The sequence below is a fragment of the Moschus berezovskii genome, chromosome X, assembly GCF_049115385.1.
Source record: "Moschus berezovskii isolate FMDL1 chromosome X, NW_MosBer_1.0, whole genome shotgun sequence".
Taxonomy (NCBI): domain Eukaryota; kingdom Metazoa; phylum Chordata; class Mammalia; order Artiodactyla; family Moschidae; genus Moschus; species Moschus berezovskii.
Window position 1 is genome coordinate 21,238,113 of NC_142488.1, and position 12,043 is coordinate 21,250,155.

At 41.1% G+C, this 12,043-nt stretch overlaps 1 protein-coding gene across 1 annotated transcript in view; it reads left to right on the forward strand.

Annotated features, from left to right (window-relative positions):
• PHEX (phosphate regulating endopeptidase X-linked) overlaps window positions 1-12,043 on the forward strand; it is a 218,853-nt gene that overhangs the window by 68,369 nt on the left and 138,441 nt on the right. The window contains exons 10-11 of the mRNA XM_055393675.2: window positions 6,084-6,177; window positions 8,925-9,053. Of these exons, the coding sequence (XP_055249650.1) occupies window positions 6,084-6,177; window positions 8,925-9,053 (223 nt within the window). The remainder of the gene's footprint in view (window positions 1-6,083; window positions 6,178-8,924; window positions 9,054-12,043) is intronic.

Here is a 12,043-nt window from a genome sequence, read left to right on the forward strand (position 1 = left end):
CCACTTTTATTTATTTTTAAACTACTTTATTTATCTATTATTTATTTATTTTTGACTGCATTAGGTTCTTCATTGCTTTGGATGGGGTTTATTTGTGGCAAGCCGGGGCTACTCTTCATTGCATTGTGTGGGCTTCTCATTGTGGTGGCTTCTCTTGTTGTGGAGAACTGGCTCTAGAGTGCATGGGCTTCAGTAGTTGTGGTACACAGGCTCAGTAGTTGTGGCACATGGGCTTAGTTTTTCCACAGCATGTGGGATTTTCCCAGACCAGGGATCAAACCCATATCCCCTTGTCCCCTGCATTGGCAGGCGGATTCTTATCCACTGCACCACCAGGGAAGTCCCCACAGTAAGTTTTTTAGACTGCTAATCATCTTTGATCCTCTCCTTGGGTTGTAGCACAAGAGTGGTCAAGGAAATGTGTCCTTGGGTTCCCATCAGTTCAGTTCAGTTCAGTAGCTCAGTCGTGTCCGACTCTTTGCGACCCCATGAATCACAGCACGCCAGGCCTCCCTGTCCATCACCAACTCCCGGAGTTCACTCAGACTCATGTCCATCGAGTTGGTGATGCCATCCAGCCATCTCATTCTCTGTCGTCCCCATCTCCTCCCACCCCCAATCCCTCCCAGCATCAGAGTCTTTTCCAGTGAGTCAGCTCGTCACATGAGGTGGCTGAAGTATTGGAGTTTCAGTTTTAGCATCAGTCCTTCCAGTGAACACCCAGGATTGATCTCCTCTAGAATAGACTGATTGGATCTTAGTTACTTTATTAGTCAGGACATACCAGTCACTGTAATAAGCACCTCTACACTTATTGGTTTGTACCATGACGATTGTACCCTGTGCTCCTGGAATGTTCAGCACGGCTGTCCCTGTAAGGCAGCTTTCCTCCAAGTAGGGACTCGGGAACTTAGACTCCTTCCATCTTGTGGTTCTGCCTTCATCTGGCTTTTGGAATCTTCTCCATTTGGCTGATGGATGGGGAAAGAGAGTAGAGGATTGCGTAGGAGGTTTTATGGGAAGGCCTTGAAGTGGTATGTGTCCATTCCATTGACCAGAACTCAGTCACATGACCAATTTAACTGCAAGAGAAGCTGGGAAGTAGAGTCTAGCTTTGTGCCCAAGACTGAAATATCAAAGAAATTATCTAATTTTCTGGTTTGCTCCTCTCCCTCACCCCCATGAAACAGTAAACATTTGATGGTGGACACTCCTGTAATTGTTTTTATAACATCATGGCCTAGTATGGCACTTCTCACATAGAATGTTCTTCCTAAAAATTTCTAAAAGTTAACCAGATGGCCCCATGACCACTACCTGGGAGGTGAAATAGAAGCAAGACTCCAAAGGATAAGGAGGAGTTTTTCAGGTAGGGGAGAGTGGAAAAGGAGGATGTTGAGCATGTTGGGTGATGGGACTAACAGTAACCTGGATGTTGCCTTTGAGGGGTTTCTGAACCTTCCTAGAAGTCCAGTGGTTAAAACTCTGCTCTTCCACTGCAGAAGGCGTGGGCATGATCCCGGGTCAGGGAACTAAGGTTCCACACGCTGTGCAGCACGGCCAAAAAGAGAGAGAGAGAAAAAAAGAGGCAACAGTTTCTGATTCAGTAGATCTTGGGGGGGGCCAAGGAATTCTCAGGTGATGCTGACGCTGCATTCCTCTGGGCAGCCTCTAGGGTTTAGGAAGATCTCTTCAGCTTTGAGAACCTTTGAGAGGTACCTGTTTGGCTTACCTCAGGTGGTTTGGCTCAGAGAAGCAAATGCAAGCTGTGGAATCTGAAGATCCTAATGTTAGTCCTAGGTTTGACACATGCTTAGAAGTCCTTTGACCTCAGATCTTTGTTTTATTTGTCTGAAAATTGGAATAATAATAATAACCACCCCATAGCATTGTCATGAGGCTCAGAGAAGATCTTTATGATCTCTTAAATGCAATACAGTAGAAATGTAAGCTGTCACTAATTGACAAGGGTCAGAAAAATCTTCTTTAAAAAAAATCTTCCTCGTCAGAGGCTTTGGGAAATGATTTCATGTTGCTTTCTTTGTGGTGGATTCTCTCTCTCTCGAGCCTCTGTTTTCCTCTACTCTATTGATTGCCATTTGGGGGAAATTACCATACTGCTGAAAATGCTTTTTGAAAAGAGAAAGATATTATGTGTTATTTTTAAGGACTATTGCTGAATCTTCTTTTTGTTTGGTTTTTTGAGCGTTAAGTGGCAGTCATTCAGTCATTCCGGTCAGATCTGTTCCTGGCGTGGTAATATTAGCACTCCAGAGCTGCGCTCCCCAGTGTTCTGTCAGTTTATTTATAATGCTGGAGCAGCTCATCAGTGCCATTGTCTCCCTGTGTAAGCTTCCCTGCTTCTGGCTTCTAGCTATCAGAGGTCTTGTGCTGTGGTCTTATAATGCCTTGCCTATGGAGGCCTCACATACTCTTCTTTCTTCATACCCACAGATTTTTGGAAAGTGCCTTTGGTGGAGGGTTTTGACTGGCCAGGAAATCTTTGTGGAACAAGAGGGGTTAATCTGTCCATGTGTGGCATGGGGAAAAGCAGAGGCTTTTGAATCAGACATATCTTAGGCTTATCTAGCTTTCTTTGCATTCCTTATGGCATCTGGGAGGATACTTGGCCGACAGTAAATGCTCAGTGAGCTCTTGGTGGCTTGCTCAGGATTAGGGATGTGAACTCAAAAGAAAGGACTGACCTGAAACTACATGCTTATTACACCTTTTCTCCAACTTAGTTACACCCTGAACTTAGCTGGGGCAAAAATAATATTTGTCCTGGGTCTCATCCTAGAGACACTGATTGAATTGGTCTGGAGTGGCCTGGGCATCTGGTGATTGTAAGTTGGAGATTGACTGAGTATGTGATCCTGAGGTGTTACTTCACGGTTCTAGGCCTCAAGTGTCCTGTTATGTAAAATGCATATGAGGACATTTCTCCTGTAGTGGTGCTTTGGGAGTTAGAGGTAATACGAAATGCCTTAAGCAGTGTGATTTCAAGGGAGCAGGAAAGGCGGAAAAATCTAAGACCCCAACATAGTTGCATCATGCTGTGTCTTTTACTGCCACCATCAGGCCCCATCTTAACAGCTTCCCCGGTTAATCTGGTGCATCACAACCACTTTGAGGGAATAGCTTTTGAATTCCTGTAAGCATATCTGCTGGCCACAGATCACCTTTGAATCTGTACGCAGGGATCCAGCACAGCTCTCACACCCCGGAAGCAGTGTTTTAAGGTTGAAGAAACTACAGACCTTGCATTAGGGTTGGTCTCTACCCCTTTAACATTCTAGATATTGCCTGCATCTTCCCGGCTGTAGCTGGCCTTTCTGCCCAGCTCTGTGAGTGATGAACTTGCTCACCATCCCTGCCCACACATAAGCTATTCCTCCGTTATTTAGCCTTGGAGAGGCTAAAGTCTTGCTCCAGAGTTTATATTCCCACTCCACACCCTGAAGCCTTCATGGCCCAGGGCCTGTCACTCTCCTGAGGCCTACTCTCATCCCTCAGTTTGAGGCAGGCACTCTTCCAGCCAACTCTCTGGCATGCAGTTGTGGGTGCCAGGGTCTGTCATATCATTGCTATGCGCTTGCCTGTTTCCCCTGCTCAGCTGAAAGCTCCAGGAGATCAGGGACTATAGGTTCTTCACCTTTCCGTCTGCCAGCACCTAGAACTATTTGTATGTGTCAGGTGTTCAGGAGGTGCTGAATGAGCGAATGAGGGAAGGATCCCTTATGTACTTACCATGTATCCCATTCAATGGAAAAACCCATTTCTATGAACAAGCTGAAATCTGAAGTCCCACATCCCCCAGCTAGACTTTTAAGTTCTCTGAATGTAGGTGTGAATGCCTATTTCTTTGCATTCCTCGTGGCATCTGGGAGGATACTTGGTCAACAATAAGTGCTCAGTGAGCACTTGTCTTGCTCAGGATTAAGGATGTGAACTCAGAAAAGATTCAAAGAAATGACCTGAAACGACATGCTTATTATAGTGCCTCAGAAGAGCAAGGACAAGGGCTTGACTTTGCTGATGAGAGTGGTGGTGTCTGAAGGGAAGTGTGCATACCTCAACAAGATCCACGGGGTCTGAGAAAAAATGTTTTTTAAATTTTTTGGAAAGAGTTTATTTATTGGTTCTGCTGGGTCTTCATGGCTGCGTGGGCTTTTCTCTAGTTGCAGCAAGTGAGGGCTTCTCTTATTGTGGAGCACAGGCTCTAGGGCACACGGGCTTCAGTCGCTGTGGCCCATGGGCTCAGTAGTTGTGGCTCCTGGGCTCTAGAGCATAGGCTCAATACTTGTGGCGCACAGGCGTGGTTGCCCCACGGCATGTGAGATCTTCCCAGATCAGGGATCAAACCTGTGTCTCATTCATTGGCAGGCAGATTCTTTACCACTGAGCCACCAGGGAACCCCAAGGAGAAAATTTCAGAACTTTCTATGTATCATTCTTTCTATTGAAAAAATAGCTAGACTCTATTAGTTTTGTTGTATTAGATAGTCATGAACCCTTCATTTGATCTATATACCATATATGAGCATGGGCAGTGTTACCTTCACTGATTAGTTTTTATTCCATATATTGAAAATAATCTCAAGTCATTTACATATACCTATATATTTATGAGTTTTACTATTGGTTCAATCCTCACAAAATGAGCAAATGATTTAAAAAATTCTTGTAGAGAAGCAGGAATTGAAACTATTATTAATAGTATAAGCACAAAGTGAATGGGAAGAAAATATCAGAAGTGGCCCTTCTCCCACTCTAGTTATGCCGTCTTGGTTGGCCAGATGACAAGATAAAAACAGTGGTGTTCTAACCAGATCTGGGAAGGATATGGTCACAATATTTTGAAATAGTCAAGATCACTATATGGGATGCTGATTTACATTGACTGTTGTTGTATTAACCTAATCCTATATGGATAATGTGTATTGAAGAATTAACTAAAAGTGTTTGAAGGATTAATTAAGGACTTTGGAAAACATCTTTATTTCATTTTATCTTTCAAAATTTCTATTTCTATGTTTGTTAAAGACATTCCTGATATGTTAGTCCATTAGTATATCTCTATATAAATTAAAATAGCTATACATATGTTGGGTATATACACTGAAATAAATTTAGTTGCTAAGAGTGAATGTCCACTGAGTTGGGATGCCATGCAAATGAGAGTGTGGGTTATTCTTGATTGGCCAGTTACCATGATCATATCACACTGCTCTCACATGGCTGGCTGACCCCAAGAGCCATCTCAAGAATGTGTGTTATTAGTCACCATGGTAATGGCACAACTGGGAGGGGATGGGTCATTAAAAATTCATCATCACTATTGAGTTGGAAATTAACTCAGATCACACATACTTTTGAGGTCAAGGTGCCTTTTGCTTATGGAAAAAGGCAGTAATTAAAATGTAATGGATTTTTAAAAATATGTGTTGTGGATATTATGAGGGTATGGGGTTTTTTATGTGTTTGGAAGTGAACAACAATAAGAAAACCTGAAATTTACTCTGTCAAACATTTTGTTAGTTATTTTAACCTCACAGTAACCCTGTAAGGTAGAGGTCATTCTCATTATATGACACAGAAAGATGAAATCAATGAACTTAAGTGACTTGCCCAAACTCCCACATCTAGTAGGTATTGAACCAGGGTGCATATCTAGATAATTGGCATTAGCCAGTATATTGCATTTTGTTTCCAAAAGGTAACAATCCATCTGCATTTTGTCAAGTCACCTAATAATTGGAAGGTATCGACAATTTCTAGGCATGAAAGCATGGATAACAGTGGACTCCATGTTGTGAGTGGGAAAGCAAAATGTTCATACTGAGACCTGGGGCTGGAATTTTCATATCATCTGTCTGTGTTAGGTGGTGAAAAGCAAGCCATTTTTGGTTGAGCTTATTGACATTGTATCATCTGATGTCATTTCTCAAGTGAAAGTTCTGCAGTTTTGTATGAGCAAAAGGTCCCTCCATGGAGCTTTGCCAACAGATTTTCCCAAGGTGTTCTGCAGAGCATCAGATATCAAGTGTAGTATAATAAATGCATTCTCTTTCTGTTAACAGGACCATTGCCAACTATTTGGTGTGGAGAATGGTTTATTCCAGAATTCCAAACTTAAGCAGGCGCTTTCAGTATAGGTGGCTGGAGTTCTCACGGGTAAGTTTTAAGAAGATTGCAGTGTTACATCACTGGATAACTTTACATACCAGAACAGACTGTGTATTAACTAATCCAATAAAAATCATCTTTAGGGATTTGGCAGAGGGAGTTTTACAAATCAAGTTCTACTTTTTTGGGGGCTTTATTTCTTTTTATTGAGGTAAACCTTACATACAGTAAAGTATATTCAAACTCTTCTTTGATGAAGGTATATAAAGATATTTAAGGCAATACTGTGATTCATGGGGTCGCAAAGAGTGGGACACGACTGAGCGACTGAACTGAAGGCAGTACTTGAGACCATCACGTTTTCACCCTCCCCTTCTTACCAATTTATTCCCCTTTCCCCCAGCGTTTTTAAGTGGGTCACTATAATTATAATTTTAATATTTCTTAGTGATATATTTGTAACTATCTTTTGTTTTCAGTATTCTGAATATTCAAAATATGCATGCTATATGTATTAGATGGTAAAGTTTCATCTTTAATTTAGGGGTAGTATTTTGTCTCTAACTCTAGCTTTATCTTCAGTCTATTTCTGCTCTTTTTTTCATTAGTGTTGGTTTTCTTAATTCAATCTAATTTATCTTAATTCTACTAGGCCAAAGAGGCCTAAATTTAGTTTTCTCTGAGATGTGGCTCAACTGCCTAAAATGCTTTTCTTTTCCTCCTCCTCACCCAGGCCTGTGATCTCTGCTCCTCTCGGGTACATGTTCTCTTTAACTTACATAAGTGGCACTCTTAGTTTCAGAAGCTTTTGTCTGAGTGATTCTCTTAAAAATACAGACTTAAGGGTTTTGTGGCTCTTTTTAAAAACATTTTAAGAATTTTGGGACCTTAACAAATATTTTAAATTAATTTTCTCTTAATTTGTAGTTAAGTAATGGAAAATTTTGTAAGCTCTAATTTCATTTAATAGACATTTTAATTATTAGGGAAAATGGTAGCTAGAGAAATTTTTAGTGGGTCATTGCTCTTTAGTAGTAGCACAATTATTTGGATACATTTTGGCCCTTGAAGTCACTAGGGTACTGATAGAAAACATCATAAAACAACTATATATATTGAGGTCATATCAAAGGGTTAAGCTGTAAAACTAGCAGATTATATATATGTGTGTATTTTTAACTTCTATGGATCACATAAAAGATGGTATCCAGCTGCTTTCCACCCCCACTGTGAAGAAAATAAGAGAGAGAGGTGTAAGAAGTAGTGTGTAAAAATTTGAGGTTAGGTACGAAGGGACTTTCGGAGAAGGCAATGGCACGCCACTCCAGTACTCTTGCCTAGAAAATCCCATGGATGGAGGAGCCTGGTGGGCTGCAGTCCGTGGGGTTGCTAAGGGTCGGACACGACTGAGTGACTTCACTTTCACACATTGGAGAAGGAAATGGCAACCCACTCCAGTGTTCTTGCCTGGAGAATCCCAGGGACGGGGGAGCCTGGTTGGCTGCCATCTATGGGGTCACACAGAGTCGGACACGACTGAAGTGACTTAGCAGCAGCAGCAGCATGAAGGGACTTTGGCCACCTCATGCGACGAGTTGACTCAATGGAAAAAACTCTGATGCTGGGAAAGGTTGGGGGCGGGAGGAGAAGGGGACGACAGAGAATGAGATGCTGGATGGCATCACCGACTCTGTGGACATGAGTTTGAGTGAACTCCAGGAGTTGGTGATGGACAGGGAGGCCTGGCGTGCTGTGATTCATGGGATCGCTGAGAGTTGGACACGACTGAGCGACTGAACTGAACTGAACTGAACGAAGGGATGTTTCTTAAGCATAAAGTGTTGAATAGAATACTGAATTGTCAAAGAAAGTTGTAGGATCTCTTTCTCTAGAAGTTTTAAAACGGGATTCATTCCTTACTTCAGAGAGTGGTTATGGTATCAGGAAATAGAAGAAGAATAGATAAACTTCGCTGTTAATCACATTTGCTTTGTACCAGAACCGGGGTCTAGTGTCATTCACCGGATGCCTCCAGCCACCATTTTCAGAGCCTCCCCTTGCTGTCTACCTTTACTTTGCATTTTGAGCACTCCAAACTCCCAACCCACAGGGGCAACTTAAATGATGTTTATTTCTTTGTCTTCAACCCTGAAGAGTAAGCCTTTGAGCCTTCCAAGTCCTCCTTTGGACCTTCCTTTCTTGTTTGTAAATGTTTTCTTATAATGGTTTAATTGGGACAGATGAGAAAAACACATCTATTTTTTAACTTGGTTACCAGTGTGTTCTGTTATGACACAATGTAAATGTGCCTCCTGGGTTGTTCATGGTGGGCATATTTTCCTGGTCTGTCATGTGAGTATACTTTCCAGAGCAAGGAAGCCTTTGCTGAGAGTGGGGGGACTTTGATCACCCATTGCTTTTAAACCTTTCTTGGTAGAAGTTTAGTTCTCAGAAGGTAGTAACTACCATCTGGACACTTGGACAGTATCCTTTCACGTCCCTACCAACTGCAGAAAAACTATGCTATTGTCCACATCCTTTGTTCAGTGGGAAAATTGAAAGGAAAGGAGGGATACATTATTATCCTCTCTCAAAATACTTTCTCTTTTATATATAATGAGACAAGCAGAATATTTTTCTTTATTCGATTTTACCTTTGGTTTACTATCTGACACATGTATATGGGTTGTGGCATGCAGTGTTTTGTAGACTGTGTCCTTCAGGTTGTTTGAACATTTTTTCAGCCATTGCTTTTATCCAAGTGAAGCTCAGTCTGGTTCGATTACCTCCCACAGGTAATCCAGGGGACCACAACTTTGTTGCCTCAGTGGGACAAATGTGTGAACTTTATTGAAAGTACCCTCCCTTATGTCGTCGGAAAAATGTTTGTGGATGTACACTTCCAGGAAGACAAGAAGGAAATGGTAAGTGCTGCCCACCCCCAGCTGATGAAAACAATGGCAGTTAACCAGATCCGAGATAGTTAATATGGTCAGCAGGCCAGTATCAGCCTTCTAGCTCTTAAAGTGATGAATCTAGATAATAGTTTTGCTTCAAAGAGGAATTCTTGCAGTACCATATTAATTAAAAACTCAAATGTAGAATGTTATCATGAAAATTTAGAAATGAGAAAACAGCTTGAAATCATGCCATATAGAGTCAGAATTTCTCCTGTAGAAATTAAATGTGTTCAGTCAATGCTTAGGAAAAAGAGGGCCTGGATAATTTGGGGATTAGATATTTGAACCATTGTAATTACAAAAGATAGAGATATTCCAGTCAGATTTCTTTGTTTTAAAGATTAGGAAGCTGGAGACCCAGTGATGAAATGGTTTGTAATATATTTACCAACTTTCCTTTTTTGCCGGGTATACTTACTTATTTTCTTCAAAATAAACAACTTTAAAAATTGAAGTATAGTTGATTTACAGTGTTGTGTTAGTTTCTGGTATACAGCGAAATGACTTAGTTATGTTTGTGATAGTTATATATATACTATAATGTAACAATTAACAATGTCGAGCATCTTTTCATGTGCCTATTGGCCATCTGTGGAGAAATGTATATTTAGGTCTTCTGCCCATTGTTTGATTGGGTTGAAAAGAAACAATTTTTAAAACTTTATTTGTTTTTAATTGAAGGATTATTGCTTTACAGCATTGCATTGGTTTCTATCAAACATCAACATGAATCAGCCATAGGTTTACCCATGTCCCCTTCCACTTGAACATCCCTCCCCCATCCCTCCCCAACCCAACCCTCTAAACAAACAATTTTTATTGAAGTAACAGTTGCTTTACAAAGTTGTGTTAGTTTCAGATATACAGCAAAGTGATTGTTATACATACATATATATCTATTCTTTTTCAGATTCTTTTTCATCATATGTTATTATAAGATACTGAGTATAATTCCCTGTGCTATACAGTAAGCCCTTGTTGTTTAACTATTTTATATATAAAGTAGTATGTATTTGTTAATCCCAAACTTCTAATTTATCCCTCCCTTCTTCCCCCTTTGGTAAATATAACTTTGTTTTCTATGTCTGTGAGTCTATTTCTGTTTTATAAATAAGTTCATTTGTATCATTTTAAGATTCCACTTTTAAGTGATATTATGTGGTATTTGTTTTTCTCTGTCTGACTTACTTCACTTAGTATGATAATCTCTAGGTCCGTCCATGATGCTGCAAATGGAATTATTTCATTCTTTTTTATGCTTGAGTAATATTCCATTGCGTGTGTGTGTGTGTGTGTGTGTGTGTGTGTGTGTGTATGTAATATGTATATATATCACACCTTCTTTATCCATTCATCTGTTGATGGACACTAAGGTTGCTTCCATGTCTTGGCTATTGTAAATAGTGCTGCTGTGAACAATGGGGTGCTTGCATTTTTTTGAATTAGAGTTTTCTTTGGATAAATGCCCAGGAGAAGGATTGCTGGATCATATGACAGTTCTATTTTAGTTTTTTAAAAAACCTCCCTAATGTTTTCCATAGTGGCTGTACTATTTTTTTTTCCATTCCCACCAACAATGTAAGAGGGTTCACTTTTATTCACACTCTCTCATGTTTCAGTTCAGTTCAGTCACTCAGTCGTGTCTGACTCTTTGGGACCCCATGAATCACAGCACGCCAGGCCTCCCTGTCCTTCACCAACTCCCGGAGTTCACTGAAACTCACGTCCATCGAGTCGGTGATGCCATCCAGCCATCTCATTCTCTGTCATCCCCTTCTCCTCTCGCCCCCAATCCCTCCCAGCATCAGAGTCTTTTCCAGTGAGTCAGTACTTCGCATCAGGTGGTCAAAGTATTGGAGTTTCAGCTTCAACATCAGTCCTTCCAATGAACACCCAGGACTGATCTCCTTTAGGATGGACTGGTTGGATCTCCTTGCAGTCCAAGGGACTCTCAAGAGTCTTCTCCAGCACCACAGTTCAAAAGCATCAATTCTTTGGTGCTCAGCTTTCTTCACAGTCCAACTCTCACATCCATACATGACCACGGAAAAAACCATAGCCTTGACTAGTCGGACCTTGGTTGGCAAAGTAATGTCTCTGCTTTTTAATATGCTATCTAGATTGGTCATAACTTTTCTTCCAAGCAGTAAGCGTCTTTTAATTTCATGGCTGCAATCAGCATCCACAGTGATTTTGGAGCCCAAAAAAATAAAGTCTGACACTGTTGCCACTGTTTCCACATCTATTTCCCATGAAGTGATGGGACCAGATGCCATGATCTTTGTTTTCTGAATGTTGAGCTTCAAGCCAACCTTTTCACTCTCCTCTTTCACTTTCATCAAGAGGCCTTTGAGTTCCTCTTCACTTTCTGCCATAAGGGTGGTGTCATCTGCATATCTGAGGTTATTGATATTTCTCCCGGCAATCTTGATTCCAGCTTGTGCTTCCACCACCCCAGCATTCCTCATGATGTACTCTGCATATAAGTTAAATAAGCAGGGTGACAATATACAGCCTTGACGTACTCCTTTTCCTGTTTGGAACTGGTCTGTTGTTCCATGTCCAGTTCTGACTGTTGCTTCCTGACCTGCATACAGGTTTCTCAAGAGGCACGTCAGGTGGTCTGGGATTCCCATCTCTTTCAGAATGTTCCACAGTTTCTTGTGATCCACACAGTCAAAGGCTTTGGCATAGTCAATGAAGCAGAAATAGATGTTTTTCTGGAACTCTCTTGCTTTCTCCATGATCCATCGGATGTTGGCAATTTGATCTCTGGTGCCTCTGCCTTTTCTAAAACCAGCTTGAACATCTGGGAGTTCACGGTTCACATATTGCTGAAGCCTGGCTTGGAGAATTTTGAGCATGACTTTACTAGCATGTGAGATGAATGCAATTGTGTGGTAGTTTGAGCATTCTTTGGCACTGCCTTTCTTTGGGATTGGAATGAAGACTGA